Raw genomic sequence first — 20,973 nt, 5'->3', positions numbered from 1 at the left:
ATAAATGTATTAAATATTGGCTGCTGTTTGATATTGATCTGTCTTGGTTTCTAAAATTATTTTAAGGGGAGTCTTGTTATACAAGTCTGTTTTATCGTTTCACGCCAAAGCGAGTACTTTTAGTTGAGAAACAAACGCAACATACAAATTACAGTAGTGTGATGGGTACATCAGGCTTCATGAAACAATGTCCTAATTTTCAGAGGCCACTAGATGGTGCTCTTTGTTTAGAAATGATGTGAGGTTTCATTGAATTAGTCAAGTCCAAACGTTTTACAGCAGACAGCGCCACCTAGTGGCCACTGAAGTTCAGGACACTGCTTAATGAAGCCTCATCGACCCATCAAATGGGTCACCATTTCTACCAGTTACAATGGTTTATCGAATGTTAGCGGCAGCATGTTGATGGAAAATAAAATGGGTGGTAATTCAGAGTGAATGTTGGTCATAGATAGTGACTTTAGAACTTGACTGGTCTGGCATCACAACAATTGAAGGTGCCTTTTATTACGATCTGCATTCGACTTCTCTCATGTCTGCATCTATTCTGCATCATATTGTTTTATGTCCAAGATATCTCCAGTATTTCAATGTCACCACGATGAAACCTGCTTCCACCACTTCAATGTTGTTTACTCTTATTATTTCAAATCATTGTAGCATTGATGGAATCTAATGAGAAAGTTCAACTGCGTTGACTGAAACTAAATGTTGCACCATCAGCGTTTCCTTTCTTTTCGTAAAGGACGACTCACTGTGGGAATATGGAACATGCACGGTACAGTACCGGTACTGGTGCTAACCGGTTTCATCCAAGGCTGGTTCTGTGGATCGAACAAGTCCTCTCCTCTCACAGTGTTAGAGGAACTCATAGCGGCTGGTGATGTGTGAGTAGTGAACAGTGCAGCGGTTGTAAACGTTCCACACAGTTGCGCGAGCCCCGGGCGGGTTCATCGAACAGACACAGCGCTGACCTCGCCTCACTCTCTGTCCTCATTGATCTCTCATGAACGTGTTTTGCTTGGACGTTTACGCTCCAAATGATATTGCCGTCATGAGATTAGGCAACGATTGGAACGCGTTTTAATAAAACACCAAATATTCTGCTGCAGAGTGAAGTGTAGTGTTCCATATTGGCCACGAGGGGGAGACATTTCCCAGCAGGCGACACTTGTTTACCTCCGCCGTCTGCTCCGCGCGCCCTAGCAACTGCAGCATCAGCGCGAGCGACGAGCGTTCGTGCGCTACGTCACTGCTCGATTCTGGCTGCGTAAAGTCGGCTGAAAGCACCAAACACACTAGCGGAAATGGATCATTTTCTAACGCTAATATTGTATAAAGCTTCCTATGTTCGCATGAAGTGTGACGCCAGAGTAATGAGGTCATAGTAATGTGTAAGAGTTATCGGTTGTTGAGCCGAGAACGTTTCTCTTTAAGCATTTTTGTTCAATTACCGTGGTCAAATGGATTATCGGCTGTAGAAGTTACATTTCATTCTTAGACTGCTAAGTGATCTGCTCTTCTTTGTACAGCTTTCTGTTCGGCGTTGAGTGCTCGACTCTTATTGTGAAATTCCGAAGCGGATGTTGGTAACATGGTCCGCGCCAGCTTCACACTGGTCCCTCTCCCGTCGTGTCAACGAGGCTAGCCCAGCATCACCGCCCTCCTCCTTCTATCGCCTTGTTTTCTGTCTTTTACTTCACCTATTCCGCATTCGCTCTTCTGTCGAGTATCGCTCGGTGTTAAACACGCGGTACTCGCTTTCCATTTGCATTCGTTCTGTCGACTGGTTCGTGTTTCAGGCGGCGCTCCTGTCGTCGTGCCGCATCAGCCGCGGAAGAAAAACATCCATCCTGGTGGAGCGGGAGGAGGAGGCAGGCTGTGGAGCTGGGACGCCCTTCTCGACCTAAATCACTGTAAATACACGCCGTAAAGACCGTGTTTTTGGTGAGAATATCTCCGAGCAATTTCCCTCACCGCCGCCTCCAGCTCGCCATCAGCAGCAGATCACCTGCAGGCGTCTGCGGATGTCCTGAGGCCGCTGAGGAGCCCGCGAACACCGGACCACGCGGCAGGTAACACACACTCACCTGAGGTGGCTGTTTGTCTGTGCTTAGATAGAATCTCAGCATCGGAAGACTCACCAACTAGATCCACCGTCGTGTTTCGAACATGTAAACGACCCCAGTCCTCCACGACCCAGAGTCAATGAAATGCATCATGCATCAACAAATGGAAACAACAAAAAAAAAAAAACACATGGTCACGTTGAGTATCGACTACAAATTTATGGCGAATAATAACCCGCTTTGCCTAGTTTGCATCACGTTGAAAATGCAATTCCCTGCTATAGATTATTCATTTAAAATTACGTCTTATTTTGGAACATGTTTTTTTGTGTCCATTTTTGATGTCATGCGCTTAAATTATATAATATAGTCCTAAAATATTTAATATACTTATCGTACTGCGACACATCATAGGACAGAAACTGTATATTTACTGTGACTTTATTGTGTGAATGCTTGTCAGAATAATCCAGAGCATTCTTTTATTGCTAACAGTTCTGTGTTTCAAACGGAAAATAGTTTTACTGCTCTGCATACTTTCACGCTTTGTTTCAAATGTTGACAGAAATTCACATCATCATATCATATGATGCATCATCCAATCTGGTTAATCCCTGGGGCTGCTGACATATTCAGTCTAACTTGTCCCTGCTGACCCCAGTAGTCAGGCACCCAGGTCCATGACACTTCAGGAGCAACAGTCTTGTTCAGTTTGTGGTTTCTTGCTGTAAGTGATTTCTCATTTTAGCTCATCACATAAAGAGAGCTTGGTGTGACTGCAAACATTAGGGTATTTATACATGTACATTCTGCTGTTTTTTTGTGTTAAGTTATTGCAAAATATTTTGTTTGTGGCAACGTCTTGTGCATTTTCCTGCAGAATCTGCACCCCTCCACCACCGACAGGTAGTAAGAGGAAGAACATGTGTGTTTATCTTGTGTATCAGTTGCATGGAACCCTGCACCCACACAATGCTGCAGGTCTGAATCAGGGTCAGTGGGGCTCCAGTCTGCAGCGCTCCTGCCCCCATGCTGTAAGCTGCTTTAATGCCATTAACCAGGGGGGACACATCCTCTCTGCCAGCCCGGGCCGGATTTACATTAGTCTGGCCCACCAAACGCACACACACACACACACACACACACTCTGATGGGCCGGGCAAAGCACCCACAGGAGCTTATCCCGGGGACCAGCTGTGTCTGTCGTTTGTTTATGTCTTCGGCCAGTGCTGACTCTCCTCCCTGTGTCGTCCTCAGACTGAATCGCTGGCTTGGAACAAAGCCAACTCTTGGTGGTTCTCACCTGGCGTGACCGCTCTCCCACCAACACAACACCTCTCCTGATTCTCCTCTCTGCGCCTCCGCCATCGCGTCCAGCTGTGGCCCTCGCAGGGCGCGCTCGCTGGCTCTCACCTGACCGGTCCCTGGCCTCAGGACGACAGCCAGCACCAACACCTTCCCTACATGAGGGACAAGGCGACACAGGTGAGACGACACTTGACGAATGAATGTCGGTCAATAGCTCAGACTGCGGTCGCTTGTATGAATCTCTTCACTAAGCACGGGTGAGCTGAGGTCACTCATGCTTGTTGGTGCACCAGTGGATTGTCGAATGACAGGATTATGCCTCCAGGATTTAAAGTCCACCTTTCAATAGTTTGACAGTTTTCATTAATGACGCAAAATTGTATATCAGTGGTAAAAAAAATCAAGAAAACCCTGATTTCTCTTTCTAAGGATATATATACATATATATATATTCACTGAGAGAAAAATATAGGTGTGTAATGGGAGTTGCATTATGTTCATGAAGAACATATAGATTGTTACAATAAAATGATGTTAATGAATAGGTGAGCTGGTGATCTCAAATGTCAAAACAAAAATTTAAAGTTGAGCAAACAGTAAAATATGAATGTGTTTTGAGTTCAGCCAGTCAGATGGGAAGCTGTGGGAGTCAGTTATGTTGGTCACAGTTCAACATTCCCCCCTAGAATGACTTGATCATCATCCTGATGTGAATCCAGTGTCCCTCGTAAACTGCGTCTTCTGACAGTCCAGCTCTTTTTTTGTGAGAGGCTCTATTTGTCATATGATTGAGTAAAATTCAAATATCAGATAAGTCTTTACATTATCCAAATGTTAAAAATTCAAGTACTAGAGTTGATTCATGACTCTTGATTTCATTTGTCATCAATAACCATATTTAATCTATTTACACGTAAACAAACCAAAACCTTGTGAAATGACATGAAACCATGTGATCAGCGCAAAGATATAAGTCCAAGCAGCAGCAGAACCAGGTGCAAGTCATATTCATCAAATTTACTAAGGAAAAAAAAAGGAAAAAAATACACTTGATGCAAACTGTTGAGAAAATTGGAAAAACTGAATAAAATTCAGAAGAAAATACATATGATAAAACCATGTCTAAATGTCATAAAATACAAATAATATATTTTATTCAATAGAAGACATAAGTAAAGTGTAAATGAAAGTATTGCCATAAAATGTCTAATTTATTTTCAAAACTGCTTCGATGCTTACATGAACAGTTTTTACTGTTGGCGGGGCGACATCACTTTCTTTCTTCCCCATAGTTGTTAACTGTCACAGATTTGCAGCTGTCAAGTCAATTCAGTGACACACTACTGCCACCATACGTGGCTGATGTATTAAAACTGAGTGTAAGACAAAAAAAAAACACAAAAAAACGGCCCTCTAGGAGGTGTTCGCTGCCCAACCATGGGCCCCGGCCCTATAGTTAAGGATCACTGCCATAGACCACAGAGTGACATACGGGCCGTGCCTGAAATTCTGGCAGCCTTGAGTGATGGAGATAAACATGTTGTTGACGCGGGATCCACGTTATTTGTGTCTACTGTAAAAGACCATCACCAATGGCCGTGTGACTGTCAAGTGTTTGTGTTTCAGACCCCCAGGGCCTGGGCAGATGAGAGGAGGAGGGGCTCTCACAAGCGCTCGGCCTCCTGCGGGAGCACCGACCAGCTCAAGGAGGTCAGTTCCTTCTCACGATGGCGACTCCTTATCGCCGGTGCACTTTGTCCATCTGTTTGAGGAGCCTGAACATTGAAGTTGTCGTCTTCGTGTCTGCATTACAGTGTGTGTCTGTCTGTGAAACTCTCCAGATTGCCAAGTTGCGGCAGCAGCTTCAGCGCAGCAAACGCAGCAGCCGCCATCGAAGGGAGAAAGACCGCAAGTCCCCGTTCAATGGCAGCCACACCATCATCCAGTCGCAGGTGATCAGTGGAGTGGTCGTGTTGGTGTCGTGATCATATCAGAGCGGAGCTCCTTCAGGCACACACAAGTCTTGTGGCTGCGCGTCAGCTGCTCGCACACTCGCCCCTCGGCGCAGCTGTCCTCACTCAAGGGACAAAGAAAACTTCTCATGCAGCTTTAGCTCTCATTCAGTCCCATGGAGAACCAGCTCTTCAGAATAGCCTTCAGTACATAGACTTGTTATAGTCCAAACTTGCTTTTGTAGTTGCTGGTCATGCACAGGCTGAGAGGGACAGGACTCGCTTCCGTGAACAGAAGGAAGTGACTGTGGATCTTCAGTTTATTTCTGCAGCATTGTGTTGTGCACCCAGCGTTTGACCAGCCTGTCTTCTGTCTGCAGTCGCCCATGCCCAAAACCATTCTGATCCCCATCCCCATAAACAAATCGTCAGCGCCCCGTTTTCGCAACAGCGTGGAGGGTCTTAACCAGGAGATCGAGCGCATCATCATCCGAGACGCCCCTGAGAAGGAGGAGACCATCGTGGTGAGTCAGGGGGCGGGGGTCCCCCAACAGTGAGCTCTTCTAATGCCCGACTCTTGCGACAGCCCCAGGATGTTCCAGACGGGCACCGTGCGCCTCCGCCTGTGGCCCCACAGCGTAGCAGCAGCACACGCAGCATCGACACACAGACTCCCTCTGGAGGCGGCCTGAGTGGTAGCCATAGCAACTGCAGTAGCCGGCCCGACTCCATCTCTCCCTCCTACCTCACCGTCCTCAACGACACGAGCGGGGGAAGCCCCTACGAGGACAAAGGTGAGTGACCCGACACGAGGAGCCTCCTGCTCCGCTGCTGACCTCTCCTCCTCCTGTCTTCAGAGCTGGGACCCTGCTCTCCGCTGCCTAAATATGCTGCTTCTCCCAGACCTAACAACAGCTACATGTTCAAGAGGGAGCCGCCAGAGGGCTGTGAGAAGGTCAAAGTCTTCGAGGAGTCGCTGTGAGTGATCCAGATGTATCAGGCTGTGGGGAAACACCCTCATCGTTGTCTCTGTTTCCAGGCCCAAACCTCTCCAGCAGGTGCCGCCTTTTCTGTGTCCAGACCGCAACAAGGTCAACTTCATCCCCAACAGCGGCTCGGCCTTCTGCCTGGTCAGCATACTCAAGCCCTTACTGCCTGCTCCGGACCTCAACTTCCGACCCAGCGTGGGTCTGCGGAGCCTGTCCCCCTCCCTGGTGCCTCTTTCCACCCAGCCCTGCCTCCTGGAGGAGCCGGAGAGCTTCTGACCAAGACGACTGGACCAGCCCGGCCCTCCTCAAACGTCCCCTGCCAATCGGAAAACCTTTCAAAAATTCCAAGGCTCCAGAAAAAAATGCCTTCAGCATGCCAGCTCCGCTCTCTGATGTCCTTCTCTTGTTGCAAAGCTCTTCCCACTGCCTGTCCTCCTGAGGCCACGTGCGGCGACCCGCGGCGGTGGCCGGCTCAGCATCTCATCGCCGTCCATCACCTGTAGTGCTGGAGGAGTCGGATGAAAGGACAGACTCTTTTGTTCCATCGTACTATACCATGGCGCCTTTCCACGGACATATCACTTTTCTATCTCTAGTTATTTCTCTTGATATGAAAAATGCCTTCCATGACGGACAACAGAGGTCGCCGGTTGCCCTGGCGACCGAGGGATTGAGGTTCATTTTGGTGCTGCAAGAAATATCGTAGCAAAACTTGAAGGGTCGTGAAAAATGTGCCTGATATTTTTCGACCACTCTGCTTCTCTTGGTGACTCAGTCACGTGATCGTCACCATGGTGACCATAGATACAGACAGGCGGAGCCCAACAGTGCGAATACTAACACGGTGGCTTTCAGCAGTCAACCAAAACCCAGAAGTCAATGCCTTTGTTTTGCTCTGTCGCCCCCTGCTGTGTATCTGTGGAAGCGCAGGCCAGGACCCCAGTGTTCAGTCTATTCCCACGTCCGCCTGCATTATTTCCTCCTTCACGTCCGCCTCCATCATCTCCCTGCTCTCTCGCTCTCCTTCACTTATTATAACCCCCGCTGTCATGTGTTCTTGTGAAAAATCTCACTTCCAGAGAAGAGGGCGCAGGTCCCCACCCGGGACCCTGACACCCCCTCTGGCCTGCAGTATTTAGAGCATGGAGGACTGCCACCTCAAATCACCAGGATGATTCGCTTTTTAATTCAAGCCCCGTTTCTGAGGAAGTTAATTCCAAAGCTTGGAAAGTGACATCTTTGTGACGTAGGGTTTTTAAGAAGGGAATGGCTGAGCTTAAACAAATACCAGACCATCGAACGATTTCTGGGAGAAATTTAAGTAACTCCCACGTTGATTTTAACTGTATTGTGTCCACGACCTGGTGCATACTATTTCTGGCTCTCAGACCCTCCACACTCCTGCTCTTCCTCCTCACAACATCACCACTACTCAACTGTGCCTGCTCCACTGGTTAAGAATGTACCGGCTTTGTACATACAGAGACGACGTGTTTGTGTCGGCTGACGAAGACATGTATCTTGACTGACTCAACTATGGTACGACAACACCGCCCCTCCCCTTCCCAGGCTCTTCCCCGCACCCTCCGCAGAGTACTGTGAACTTCATGTCTCATTCTTGTGAATAATAATGTATTTATTTATCAGACGTGTTGCAGAAGAGGAAATGGATCTACAGAGAATTCTAATCCACAGACTACGTTGTCCGTCTCAGGGTGTGGTGAACATCCCAACTGGTCCCTCATGTATGTAGCCTCCTGCTGGGACTCTGTAGTCAGACCTTCAGATTCTTACTCTAAACACAAATGTCACAGCCTCTTTGTCTGCTTTAGACATTTGTTTACAAAAGTCCTGTAATAGAAGTGAACGTCTGGAAAGGACGACAACTCAGTTGTCCCGTTTATTGAAAACACAACTGCCAAGAATGTCTCTGTTCAATTCCCTCGAGTGAAATAAAAAAAAAGGCATTATTGAATGGAATAAAGCATCTGTGATGATTGGAAATACATTCTTCACTTTTGGTCGACAGTATGGTGCAGGAGATTCCAATCCAAGGCCACAACGTTTTCCCGTGTCTATAATAGGTGACCAAGTGAGATATAGATTTGTGGGTGCACTAGATATATACATATATATACACTGTGCGAGCTGGAGAGCAATAGATTCCTTTGTCAGGTTTGAAAGAGCAAAAAGATACACAACATCAAATATGCATGACGAAACAGACTTCCTGCAGCTGGCTTGGTCACAAAAGCCTCTTGAGTGACATTTAAAGCAGAATAAATGACGTATCATACCTCCGCTTCATTCCACTACATGTAGTAATAGAGTCAAATTCCATCATGAAGCCCAACAAAAGTGTGTCAAAATGGCGTCCCCACACAGTCGATGTAACAGAGACTTCAGGTGCACACACACACAGGGTTTGGCTTAACACAGATATCAAACTACCCTTCAGATCAAACAGTAATAAACTTCTTAAATATCACAAAATCACTCAGAACGTGTGCAGTAGTGTCGCCATCTTGACACAGGGTTAACAATACATTATCAGCTACACTTGAATCATTTATTTATGACATGAAACATTGAGATTTTGTTGACTCATTGTGGTTGGTTGGAAAAGAAAACATGAAATGCTTTTTCACCCTTTAAAACAGACGATTGTTAAATAGAATATCGCGGTTTGTGTGGAGGTGGTGGATCACCATGACAACAGGATGTATTCCTGCTTGTTCCTAACACCCCCCCAATAACACCGCTGTAGTTTAGTTCCAGACCATCCGAGGGCCGAGGCTTAGATCAGTTTGGAAGCAACACGTTTGCCATGTGCTTCAGTCTCAGTGTCTCAACACAGTCACACCCACCAACGACATGCTTCTCTTTACCATCCCCAGGTCCCTTGATTCCACACTAAATGTGCGCACACACACACTCTGACACACACAGGAGAAATGTAACAGAAAGGGTCGACAGCATCCAAAACAAAGTCTTTCCCTGGCTTCCCTTCTGGGCTGACGCCTGCCGCTCAGGCATTCAGCAGCTCGTCTTCCGAGCGTCCGATGGCATCCGGGTTGGAAAGAGGATCCAGGTCAGCGAAAAGGTCGAACCAGGCTGACATGTCTTTGGACGCACCTGCAGGAGCTGCACATCATGTGAATGAACAGGTGTTTTATCATGAAGCTACCTGGAAAAACCTACCGGTGGGTGCAGAGCCTGGAGCGGGAGGAGCTGACTGGCCCTGCCCCGGCGGAGGCTGCAGGGGCGGAACTTGGAACATGGGTGGAGTGGACCAGCCTGGACGGAAGAAAAAGCCTGGCATCAGCGGACTGTGGTGGGAGGCGTTTCGCCAGCAGAGGGCGCTGTGGTTACCTGAAGCACTCAGCGTGTGGTCCAGCAACTGGGACGGAAGGAAGCCCGTGGGGCTGGAGGGTCCGGAGGGATGGGGCGCGGTGGGGTCCTGGCTACTGGGATATGCCGTCCCTGAACTCGCAGGAGGCAACACAGGTGGCTCAAACAGCCCGAAAGCATCCTGCCACTCCTTGCTGAATTCATCTGCGGCTCCAGGTCCGGGACTCAGGAGGTCTTTGAGGAAAGCCATGTCCCCACGTTCTTCACCATCCTCATCTTCGTTCCTCAGTCCTGTTTCACTGGAGAGAAGGCCATCGCCTGCAGGAGAGAGGAGACCCCGTTTCCTTCCTGGACTCAAGAACTTCGAGGCCTCTTTCATTCCAGACAGTTGTTTGTACCAACCCCCCCTGGAAGGAAACAGTGGAAGTGAAGGAAGAAAGAGGTTCCCACACACAGACCCTCGCACCAGCTGGGTGGTTTCCAGTCCACACGTGATTCAGAAAGTCAATTTAAGCAGAGTCACAGCTGCTGTTCACCAAATCTCAGAGGTGAGGGGAGAGAGGCCTGGAGTTACCAGTGACCGGCATCGCAGTGAAGCCCCAGAGATCCAGCTGGCCTCCAGTCGGCAGAGCATCCAGGACTTGAGGCTGGAGGAAGCTGCTGGCCGGTGCCGGGACCTCGGCCGTGCCGGAGCCCATGAGCAGGAGGTCGTCAGTGGGCGCTGACCGCTCACTACGTTTGGAGGGTGTGGTGGTGTTTTGGGAGGCTGAGATCACAAGTCCACAGTGAGTGAGTCCAGCCAGAGCCTTCTTGCTCGTCTTTTCTAAACAAATACAAAGCCTTTGTCCATGTGTGAGATTTCATCTTAGAATTCAGGACCATTTCCCGGCAGCCCACCTGCCTGTTGACTGCTGCAGGTGAGAGTTCATCCAAACTCTGGACCGACCAAACCCATGTGACTTCACATGTATCACGTTCCTCTCTCTCTCTCTCTCCCTTTCTGCAGCTGTCTACTCTATTCCACTGTTTCCAAGCTGCACCTCCTAAACCATTGAAGAAACATTCACCCCAAATCCTGCTTTACTGATACGACCACTGTTATGACCGCTGGGATCCAAACCTCTTTGGAAGAAAATCGTCATGCAGTTGCATGTGTCAGCCTGTAGAGGGCAGTGCATACCTGTCTCCGACGTGCTTCCTGTCGGCTTGTCGTCATCCAAACACAGTAGGCTGGAGAGAGAAGGGGACAGAATGAGAGGCCTGTCTCACTGACCAGACGTGGCTCAGATATTATTAGCATCACGATAACCCGGATAACACACACACACACGCACACTTGTATTGCTATCCCCTGTATTGCTATCTGTGGGACATAAGGTCCCCACGAGGATAGTGTGCTGTCAGGAATTGGTCCCCACGTGGTAGTATAAACAAGTCCACACACACACACACACACACACACACACAGGATGGCATATTTGTGGGGACCACTCATTCCCGTAACCCTTTCCCCAGCCTCTCACCCTAAACCTAAAAACAAATGGCTGACCTTAACCAGGACTCCGAGCCAAACTGAATGACTAATGACAAACCCTGACACTTCGAAGTCTTCATCCTCAAATTGAGGCTTAACCATGTGGGGTCCAGGCAAATGTCCCCACAAATTCATACCATCCTCACAAGGATAGAGTTTTGTCAAGAATTGGTCCCCACATATAAACACAAATGCTGCCTGGGTGTGTTCTCACCTGTCTGCATTGTTCTTCACCGCCTTCTTCTTCTTCTGGTCCAGCTGCTGTCCATCATCATCTATTTGCTCCAGAGGGTCTCTCAGGTCCTGTGGGCACAGGCAGGCCTTTCACACAGAGCCGAAAACAAGAGGTTCCTGTTTCTCTTTGGAGCTCACCTTGAGTGTGGTGAACTGATAGGAAACGTGTCCTTTGAAGGATTCGTGGATCTTCGACATGGCGTGTGCTGTCTTCTCCCAGAACTGGAGCAGAGTGGTCTTCCAGAGAGCAAGAAAGACAGTTCAGAATCAGTCACGCCGGCCACTGTGTAACCGCGCCAACCCCATGAGAAGCCAGCTGGACTTAAAGCCTCCACACTGAAGGCGCCTTCTGGATCGAAGCTCACCAGGATGGTGTGTGTGTGTGTGTTTAAGCATGTCTAACCTAGTGAGGTCCGATTTTGGTGAAAACGCCACCTTGTGGACCCCTTAGCCATTTGTGGGGCCCATTTGCTGGAGCACAAGGTCTTCTTCTTTTCCTTCCAGCCTCTCCCTTCAGGGGTGGCCACAGCGGATCATCCTCCTCCATCTCACCCTGTCCTCTGCTTCCTCTTCTCTCAAACCTACAAACCTCATGTCTTCCTTCACCACCTCCATAAATCGCCTCTTTGGCCTTCCTCTCCAACTTCTACCTGGCAGTTCCAACCTCAACATCTTCCTACCAATGTACTGGCTCTCTCTCTCTCCTCTGTACATGTCCAAACCATCTCCATCTAGCCTCTTTGACTTTGTCTCCTAAACACCTGACATGTGCTGTCCCTCTGATCTACTGCTTCCTGATCCTATCCATCCTGCTCACTCCCGGACAGAAGCTCAGCATCTCCATCTCTGCTACCTCCAGCTCTGCCTCCAGTCTTTTCGTCAGCGCCACTGTTTCCAAACCATACATGGCCTCACCACCATTTTGGACACTTTCCCTTTCATCCTTGCTGACACAAAAGTGTCAGGTGTGTCAAACATTACATCAAAATAACTGGGATTCAGTTTGGTCCTGGTTCAGGTTAGCCATGTGTTTTGGATGGTTAGGCCTAAGGGGAGTGGCTGGGGAAAGGGTCATGGCAGTGAGAGGTCCCCACAAAATAGTGAGACCCGTCCCACCTGTAATTTCTGGCCCCTCACCTGGTAGACGCAGAGAGAGTGGGACAGCATGTTGCACCGACTGGCCCCCAGCATGTCCACTTTCTGGCAGACGTCCATCTTCAGCTTCTCAAACTGGCCCTTCGACCCTCTGACCTGAGCTTGCACCTGGTGAGAGAGAAGGTTTGCCACTGGAACAGTGGACACCAGTGCACACGCTGCCGTGCTGCTACCTTTCTGAACTTCTCCAGCTGCTTGTACGTGTCTGGGTCCAGCTCTTGGGAGACGTCCTTCATCCAGAGCAGAGCCCCTCTGTACTCTGTGCGCGACTTCTCCATGCGCGTGACGGTCAGGAGCGTGTCAGCGATGGCCCGCCGCCGAAACGTCTCCACTTCTTGGTGTAAGCGGTGCAACGGTGTGCAGAGCGCCATCCTGTGGTGAAGACAGGGACGGCGATGACGCCTCAGTGAAGGCTTCTTCCCTCTGACTCAGCTCACCGTTGCTTGGCGGAGGTGCACAGGGCCTTGCTGGTGGCCTCCATCATGTTCCCCGCCTTGGTGCGGTCATGCTCGGCCTGAAAGCGCAGGAACAGACCCAGCTCGTTCTCCTCCTGCGACAGACCTGGACGCACAACAAACACCAGAGTCACGCCGCTGCAGCGCTTCCCCCTGTGTCTCCAGGCTGCGGGAGTGTTTGCTCTCTTAAACAAATACGACAGTCACTCACGCGTGATCCTCTGCTGGTACCTCTCAATCACCTTCAGCAGCTCAGTGCAGGTGGACTGAACCGAGCGGAAGAACTGGGAAACAAAGAGAGCGGTTTACACACTCGTGCAGAACATTGATGCCTTGTTTGGTCGGTTACTAACACAAAGAGAGGCGTCTTCTGCCTTTCGTTCTCAGCCGAACACCTCCTCTGACACGAGGGTAGCACCATGAACTTCCATGAGGAAACCAAAGCAGGAAACAGGAAGTTCTACTCAGTTTACGCTGTTCCTCGTGTTGCTCTGAACCGCCCGAAAAAGTTAGATGTTATCTAGGACACCATCTTCTAAGGCTCACTGGTAGGCAGTGCTTGACCTGACCTCATTCGTTCCATCTGAAAATGCATCAATGCTCCGAACTTAAGAAGCTTGTGAAAACACTGGGAACATGGAGGGTGTTGACCACAGGAGTGGGTGGACAGAAGGGGACCAGCGGGCTACTGATTTACGGCAGAACAAACAACAGCTACTGTAGCTCCCACCTTCCTGCAGAGTATCACATCGCCACCAGTTATAGGTCACAAACCCAGAACAACAGTGTTTCTGGCGTCCCTCAGAGTTCGCTCTGTTCAGCTGCTTCCACTTACATGCTGATTTATATTCACGAAAACGGCAATGATCAAATCACAGGGGTCACAAATGGTAGGGAAATTCAATTTTAAAGGTAAGACGGCAATAAAAAGCAAATTCGATCAAGCAACAGCTCTGACTGCGATCCATGCCTGAAGCTGCTGCACCAGCGGAGGTGGGTGAGCAGCAGCAGCAGGAGGGTGAACAAACGTGTGCGTCACTTCAGAAAACAAGGAGAAGAGTCTTGTTTGTGAGCAAATACAAGACTGCCGAGTTATACACCACGATCCAACCCCTCCATCATTTCAGTCAGGCTCGCAGACGAGCGGCGTATGGTGGGGTAGCAGCCAGGATGTGGGGTGAGAGGAACCCTGACCTCCAGCTTGGCGTCCAAGTCTGCGTCGGAGGCCACCACGTACTCGTCCTCCTTTTTGCCGGTGGCTTTGATCAGAACCTGCTTGGTCTTCCAGAACTTCTTCTGCATGCGAGCCATGACGGAGCTGTCGTCCCCGAGCATGTCGCCCACGAACCTGTCGCACACGTGTTCATTTCATTACTATTATTCAAATGTTGCCATTCATAAGCTCTTGTTTGAACAGACTCACCCTTCCATGCTCAAGTCCTTCAGTTCTGAAAACCCAAGAAACAATTTAGAGTAAAACAGAGCTGTCTCTCTCTCACCAGGCCGATAGTTTCTGAGTAGAATAAACAGTTACAGCTACAGTTACAGACCTCACTGTACAACACTAACGCATGACAATTTGCTTTCTCTAATGACTACAACTCCAGTATTTCCCCCACAATTGAAGAAAGATTACACAACTTAACAGTGTAAGTTATTATCCTTCTTGTGCCCCAGCTTATATAAAACTGCGTGTTTTGAATTAATGCACCAATATATTGAATTATAGACTTGTAGTTTAAACGCCTACGACATCAACGGCGATACCATTTTCTCGCTTCGTAGGGGGAGGCAGTGAAATAGTGTCATTGTTTTCATGACATTTAAGCCGTATTAATGACTCCATACTTGTCATTATAAATAACAAATACAACATGAACATTCAAATGCGAGAAAATATTATTTTAAACAAGATATATCGTACGTGAGTTGCAATGGTTTCTTCTTAGTTAAAGGGCCAGGTGCTAGTTGAATGAATAGAAACATCGAGTGACTAACCAGGAAAAAAAACATTGGATTAGTTATTTGCCAGAAACACATTTAAAAAAATGGGATAACGACGTGTGGGGGCTGAAAACAAAACCTGGATCAGGACAAAAGGGGAGTTTGAGCCCTCGCATGACAGCTGCTCTCGCAATGAGCTGGAGACGAGTGTTTTTTTTTCGTTTCAGCACACAATATTTTCCTTGAAATGGGCCAAAAAGCTGGCGGAAATAAACACTTGCCTGGTGCGGAGCGATAGCAGCGGTTGAGCTATTAGCAGGTGTCACGTCGTCAGAGCCTGGAGGACATCGACTGGGAAACACTTCGTCTTCTTCTCATGACCACGATCGCAGCTCGAAACGCGTTGCTCCTGCTCGATGTCGAAGTGTATTCGGAAATGTGAAGCGCTTATGCGAGGCAGGGCGACGAGCCTCCTCTCCCGATGTCCATCATCGTCTGGGTCACAGTAACAGGATATGCAAAGTAGTTATGACGTTGTTTGGACAAAGGGGGCGCTCGGGTTCAGGATGGACAAAGATCGTCTACTGTAAGGATGCTCGTTCTGCCCTGACGTGCTTAAATCTTTTTTTTTTTTTTTTTTAAATCGAAATTCAAAAATATGTCCTAGCACAATTTGTTTTACTGTTAATAGGAAGTGAAAGGGAACAGTTTTATTGTTTAGGTTTTGTCATTGCTATTGTGGCGTAATTTTATAATATTTAGAATATTGCTTAATATTTTTATGTGAGCAACTGAAAAGCCAGTGTATTGCACGTATAATATACATTTTTATGTAGTCCAACGTTATTACAGTGTGTCTATATTTGCAAGTCAGCAACTTTTCGGTGGCAGATAAAGATGAAAATAACCATTAATTATCCATGGGTGATTAATAGAAAATAGAGAGTGACAGCTCTTCTTCTCCTCACCTCTCTAAGAGGCAGGAAGGAAGGAAAGAGAAATCTGTCGTTCTCTCATTCAAACACAAAAGGAACTTTGCAGACGAGTCGTCTCTTCAAAGAGAAAGTTTAGCATCTAAGTACACGTCCATAAATAATCAAACGTAAACAAAGGTAAGAAAATACAAAAAAATTCCTTAAAACTTTAATACATGTGTTTGACATAGATGACACAGGAAAACAATCTTTTGGGAAGTAGGTGTAAAAAGGACTCTAGGACGTCGACTTGTTTGCTTGATATTTTGTGCTCATTCATAAACAGAAGACCACTGGAGTTCAGGCCCCCACGTCCGTCTGAGAGGCCGAGTACTTGTATGTGTACAACTTGTTGTCCGCTCCTCCGCTTAACATCAACTGAAGGTAGAAAGAGACACAGTTAGACAGGAACCGTGACACAACTCACTCTTCTTGTTGAATAAAGGCTTGGGCTGTTAAGTCTTACCCCACTCTCAGTCCAGTCCACACTAAACACTTTGTCCTCATGAGCCGCCAGATCATACAGCGGTGCTTTACAGCTGCAAGGCAAGACGGCGTCATTGAAACACGTAGAGAGGTAGAAAAGTGGAGTTGGTGACCTCGCTTACAGCTTTCACCAAACTGGCTTCAAAGGGAACAATCATTTATTGGAGAAATAATGTGTACAGGTGTATTTGTGTTCATCATTTTTGTTCTGAACTCAGTTGCAGGTGTCTCACTCTCAGTGTCTCAGCTGGAAATGTGCAGTATATATGTACATATAGTGATGAGATTGCCAGGGTTTTATCGTACAATTGACCCTGTGTTGCCTTTACTGACGCAGCGAGTGTGATATGCCCCTGACCGTCCTCATGTTTGGGCTGAATAATAAAGCTGCTAAAAGCAACATTACGCAAACACACCACGCTCAGTTTAATTAAGACGCAATAACTCCCCAAACAAAAGCATTTATCACTGAAGCCTGATAACGTTCCTGGCTAACATCTCGGCAGTGGCGCACCACAGATGCATTTTTCTATATCCAGCTACGTGAAAGATAAGTCCCTGTGCTTAACAAACCTTCTGGTGTCCCACAATTTGACAAGGTTGTCAAGGGAGCCGGAGATGAGCTGATGCTCGTGTGAAGGCGCCCACTTGACCGCGGTGACCCAGCCGGTGTGAGAGGTCAGCGCCAACAGCACAAGTGAGCCATCTGCAGCAAAGACAAGACGCACAAATGTCAGAAGAGTGGACATAACATCTCGCAAATGGGTCCACAACCCCTTGTGCTCGCCTCAGATTGATCCATTTATTTTGATTCCACTGCTCAAAATTCAAACTGTCAGGGATGCCAAGGCTCTCCTCGTGACCAGTCTCATAGGTTTTCCCAGATATTCAACTGTTCTGGTCTAGAAACCCGTCAATAATGTCACTGTGCTGGGTTTTCAGTTGAAACTATGTCCAGTCAAATAATGGCTTCACTTTGTTGCTTGCCAGACATTGCATTCTTTGAAACTAGAAATCATCTAAACCTCCAGCCATTTCAAAATGACTAATGGAATCGCTTCCAATTGTGTGCTACTTAACAAGATGAAAAAAAACTACCATTTATAAATGCCAGATTATTTTTGTTTTAAGAGTGAGTTTCTTGTTTATGGTTTTCACTAAAATCTTAAATCAAGCAATACTGAGACATCTTAAAATGTGGTAGATAACTGTTAAAATCATAAAAAATAAATCTTATTTTATGATTTGATAACCAACTGAAGTTGCTTCACCCAAGTATTTATTATTGGTCTTATTTCAAGCATGTTGCGATGCAGCCATATGACAGCTCATCAGACAGTCATTCAATCTCACCTATATTGGGGCGTTAAAAACAGATTTCTGCTATTTTATGCTTAAATCTAGCATTATACACTTGTTTTTGGGCTGTCAAAAGTGACATTTTAAGTAACGTCAACTTAAAACTTGCTCATTTTACAGCCGTCTGGATACATGCCATTTCTAGATGTGCCAATCGAAATCTTGTCAGGTGAAATGATCTTGCTGCATGGACAGATATTTGCACTCGTTTCAAGCACATATTTGCGCACAATGAGTGTTCTTATCTTGTTTTTAGATCACTTTTTTTGCAGAGTATTTAAAAAGAGAGAAAAGTAACTTTTACATTGAGGGGTTCTACAGATTAAGTTTTGTGAAACAGCATCCCTTTAGTCCACACTTTGGCGGAACAACAGGAAACAAAAATGCATGAACAAATGAACACAAGGTCATATGTAGTTGTTGTCTAGGTTGCCTTATTCAGGGGTGAACTCATTTTCTTTATTCAGAGTGTGGCTAGTTTGTTTATTTTGTCTCATTTCTGATATAACTTCTGTTGAATTACATTTCTGGTCATATCACTATGCAAATGTGTGTATGAAGACATTATCAATAAAGATATTTGGGGGGGAAAAAAGACTTGCGTCTCGCAGGAGCAGATCTGGTGAGTACCTTTGGTGCGAGGGTCCCAAAGTCTGACGTGTCGGTCAGAGCTGCCCGACGCCAGCCGCCGACACAAGGGCGAGTACGATATACAGTTGAAAACTTTACTGCCGGTCTGCAAACACAGGCAAACTGAATGATGCTTTGATACTTTCTAACTTTACTTTCATTTACTCACTATGTGAAACAACAGGACAGTGAAAATGAAAGGCCAACAGGTTTGTTCAGTTCCCTAATATTTAACATGCCGGCTCACCAACGTGGTCTTCATCTCGCCGGTCTCAGCATCCCATAAGCGGATAGTGTGGTCCCATGATGCACTGCAAACCTCCTCGCTGTCGCACCACAATACCGACGATACGGCCTCATTGTGTCCAGACAGCGTCATTAAAGGGGTCTGTCGCAAAGACCCACATCAGTTTGAGAACCAAGGCTCAGCACAATGGAATCCAAATGCAGTGACTGCATGAACTCACTCGGGTCAGACCCAGTTGTTGGGTCTTCTGTTTCTTCCTTGGTCGATCTGCTTCCTCCTCAACCTGATCTGCTTCATCTGTAGGAACTGAGAGGAAAAGAAATACTAAATCCTCTCATTTGTATTTCATTTATGACCATCAGAGGTTGACTTTACTCTGAGAGCAAATACCTGCTGACCAGATTTTCAACATTTTGTCCCAGGAACCACTACAGAACTGAGGACAAAAAACAGCAAAGATTTGTCTGAGCACGCGTGTGTAACAGGTTGGAGGTTTTCCGCCCACCTTTGAGCCAGTAGGGTCCGTGGCAATGGAGTCGACGCTCCCAGCATGTCCTCGACAGCAATGTCTGGCTTTTATCTTGTTTCTCTCTGAATTCCACTCCCACAGGAGGATGGTTTGGTCCAGCGAGGCGGTCAGAAGAAGAGAGGTCAGACCATCTGGAAACAGAAGACAAGCACTTTACTACATGGGACACCGGCGCACCAAATAGCCCCAAATGTCAAGAGAAAATCACAAGCCCTTCAAGCACTGATTCATGGCAACATGGCTGTCTTTATACACAAGACGTCCCTTTTGCAGCCTGAATTCTGTAATACAAGCCAGTTGGCTTTCCCTTATGAAAGTCCATCGCAAGTGGAACATCCAATTCCCCTCCCAGTACACTGTTTCGCAGCTAGATCAATAAGTGTCCATTCTTTTCTCCCGCTAAATTATTTAGAGGCAGTGCCGCTGATCTGATAATAGCATTTTAATGGATGATCTCACAAAGCCTTTCAATTTCAGCGAGTCCTCTGTCTCACCTCTTTTGACCCAGGTAGCATCTTTCACCACATCTGTGTGTCCCGCGACAGTCATGACCGGCTTGCCTTCCACAGACCAGATCCTTGCAGTTTTATCATAGGACCCCGTCAGAATCCTGCCAGGCAGAGTTCAGCTTTGAATTTTAGCTACTTAAAAAAACTCTGGGAGTAAACAGTTACATTTTCTAATGCGCATCTTACCATTCAGAATCAGCATCTATGGAGCTGATCCAGTCATCGTGCATCATACATTCTTCTGGCTCAGGGGCCGTGATCCGCTCTACGTACTCGATCTCTACAACTTCTTCCTACAATTCACAGACAGTAATGTATGTACAGCATTGACTTGAATTAAGAACCAAGGTGTGAATAACTCCGACAATTGTTCATTACCCAAGATGTAAACATAACATTTCTTTTTCTTTATCAGTATAACTACAGTTCTCTTAGCGTGTTAATATGAATACAATATAACATATCACAACATTTATGGAAACAAATTATGCACAGCTGTGGTGATGCTTTCCTACCGTAGAGATGCCTTCAGTGTCCATATGAGTGGACAGCGGCATCCGCAGAAACTGACCCTTGACCAAGAAGTCAAAATCCACTTTGCTGTGTGATGCTATAGAAACATAGGTGGAAAAATAAACAGTAAGCCACATTTCACTGGACTTCAGGGTTCTGTAAAGAACCTATTCAAACGTGCATCCACGACTGTTTCACCATTTTTGGCTTCCAGAAGCTTGTTAATGATATTGCTGAGGTCCTGCACGTCAGACGCAGCTGGGATGGAGAAAGGGACGTCATCGACGACGTATCTGGACAAGCATGGACAGACTGTTATTAAGAAAGTCAGTCGCTTCAACTTAACATGAAGAGGTAAGTTCCATCAACAAATCACAACCTTATAAGACACCTCACAAAATATATACAGATGGTACGGATATTATAATGAAAAGCATGTCTACACTACACTGCTACCAGATGTTAGCATCCAGTGCTAAAGCTAGCTTTTTACTACTCCTACACTCACCGTTTGTCCTCCGTGAAGAATCTCGCTTGCAGTTGAGACATTTTTCAAGCTTAAATAAAAAAAAGAAATCTGTCAACCAACGGTTTGGTTTGGTTTGATTTTGTAGGTTCCGATATTGACAACAACTCTGTCTACAACGCAGCTACGCCATGTGGTACAGGTCAAGGCATCATAGTTGAATCCAGAGTGTGGGGGACGCATGTAGCGGTGGTCGATTAGTGATGCCT

At 46.9% G+C, this 20,973-nt stretch overlaps 3 protein-coding genes across 5 annotated transcripts; 1 reads left to right on the top strand and 2 right to left on the bottom strand.

Moving 5' to 3' along the window:
- The first annotated feature begins 1,628 nt into the window (after window positions 1-1,628).
- fam117ba (family with sequence similarity 117 member Ba) lies at window positions 1,629-8,315 on the top strand. Of its 3 annotated transcripts, XM_053849394.1 has the most exons (9): window positions 1,629-1,916; window positions 1,990-2,075; window positions 3,327-3,554; window positions 5,004-5,087; window positions 5,192-5,329; window positions 5,710-5,853; window positions 5,916-6,123; window positions 6,187-6,307; window positions 6,369-8,315. In XM_053849394.1, the coding sequence occupies exons 3-9, from the start codon at window positions 3,534-3,536 to the stop codon at window positions 6,592-6,594; spliced, it is 942 nt and encodes a 313-aa protein (XP_053705369.1). In that variant the 5' UTR covers window positions 1,629-1,916; window positions 1,990-2,075; window positions 3,327-3,533; the 3' UTR covers window positions 6,595-8,315. The 3 variants fall into 3 exon arrangements, with proteins under 3 accessions (XP_053705369.1, XP_053705378.1, XP_053705358.1); XM_053849403.1 differs by having other exon boundaries at window positions 1,629-2,075; window positions 5,219-5,329; XM_053849383.1 differs by having other exon boundaries at window positions 1,629-2,075.
- Window positions 8,178-15,526, bottom strand: ical1 (islet cell autoantigen 1-like). Its single transcript, XM_053849371.1, has 14 exons — window positions 15,273-15,526; window positions 14,471-14,495; window positions 14,242-14,395; window positions 13,259-13,331; window positions 13,030-13,153; window positions 12,766-12,964; window positions 12,575-12,700; window positions 11,576-11,674; window positions 11,418-11,506; window positions 10,850-10,899; window positions 10,244-10,435; window positions 9,691-9,987; window positions 9,520-9,615; window positions 8,178-9,462 (listed from the first exon to the last, which is right to left on the bottom strand). Exons 2-14 carry the CDS (start codon window positions 14,476-14,478, stop codon window positions 9,347-9,349), a joined length of 1,623 nt encoding a protein of 540 aa, XP_053705346.1. The 5' UTR covers window positions 14,479-14,495; window positions 15,273-15,526; the 3' UTR covers window positions 8,178-9,346.
- A 612-nt stretch (window positions 15,527-16,138) lies between these two features.
- On the bottom strand, window positions 16,139-20,943 carry wdr12 (WD repeat domain 12). The gene is made up of 13 exons (XM_053887842.1): window positions 20,747-20,943; window positions 20,437-20,531; window positions 20,241-20,335; window positions 19,912-20,018; window positions 19,711-19,826; window positions 19,193-19,347; window positions 19,078-19,123; window positions 18,908-18,993; window positions 18,688-18,828; window positions 18,441-18,546; window positions 17,025-17,157; window positions 16,432-16,504; window positions 16,139-16,343 (listed from the first exon to the last, which is right to left on the bottom strand). The coding sequence occupies exons 1-13, from the start codon at window positions 20,785-20,787 to the stop codon at window positions 16,266-16,268; spliced, it is 1,272 nt and encodes a 423-aa protein (XP_053743817.1). The 5' UTR covers window positions 20,788-20,943; the 3' UTR covers window positions 16,139-16,265.
- Between the last annotated feature and the right edge of the window lie 30 nt (window positions 20,944-20,973).

This window comes from Synchiropus splendidus, chromosome 1, assembly GCF_027744825.2.
Source record: "Synchiropus splendidus isolate RoL2022-P1 chromosome 1, RoL_Sspl_1.0, whole genome shotgun sequence".
Classification (NCBI taxonomy): domain Eukaryota; kingdom Metazoa; phylum Chordata; class Actinopteri; order Syngnathiformes; family Callionymidae; genus Synchiropus; species Synchiropus splendidus.
This window is presented reverse-complemented; position numbering and strand designations above follow the sequence as displayed.

Coding starts and splice junctions, on each gene's coding strand:
- fam117ba (XM_053849394.1), top strand. CDS start 3,534: ATGAGGGACAAGGCGACACAG. Junction 3,555..5,003: donor TGAGGGACAAGGCGACACAG/GTGAGACGACAC, acceptor TTTGTGTTTCAG/ACCCCCAGGGCCTGGGCAGA. Junction 5,088..5,191: donor GCACCGACCAGCTCAAGGAG/GTCAGTTCCTTC, acceptor TCTGCATTACAG/TGTGTGTCTGTCTGTGAAAC.
- ical1 (XM_053849371.1), bottom strand. Junction 12,701..12,765: donor AGCTGGAGAAGTTCAGAAAG/GTAGCAGCACGG, acceptor CTCTCTCACCAG/GTGCAAGCTCAGGTCAGAGG. Junction 9,616..9,690: donor CCACACGCTGAGTGCTTCAG/GTAACCACAGCG, acceptor TCTTCCGTCCAG/GCTGGTCCACTCCACCCATG.
- wdr12 (XM_053887842.1), bottom strand. CDS start 20,787: ATGTCTCAACTGCAAGCGAGATTCTTCACGGAGGACAAACG. Junction 18,994..19,077: donor GTTGAAAATCTGGTCAGCAG/GTATTTGCTCTC, acceptor TTTTCCTCTCAG/TTCCTACAGATGAAGCAGAT. Junction 16,505..17,024: donor AAATTGTGGGACACCAGAAG/GTTTGTTAAGCA, acceptor CTTGCCTTGCAG/CTGTAAAGCACCGCTGTATG.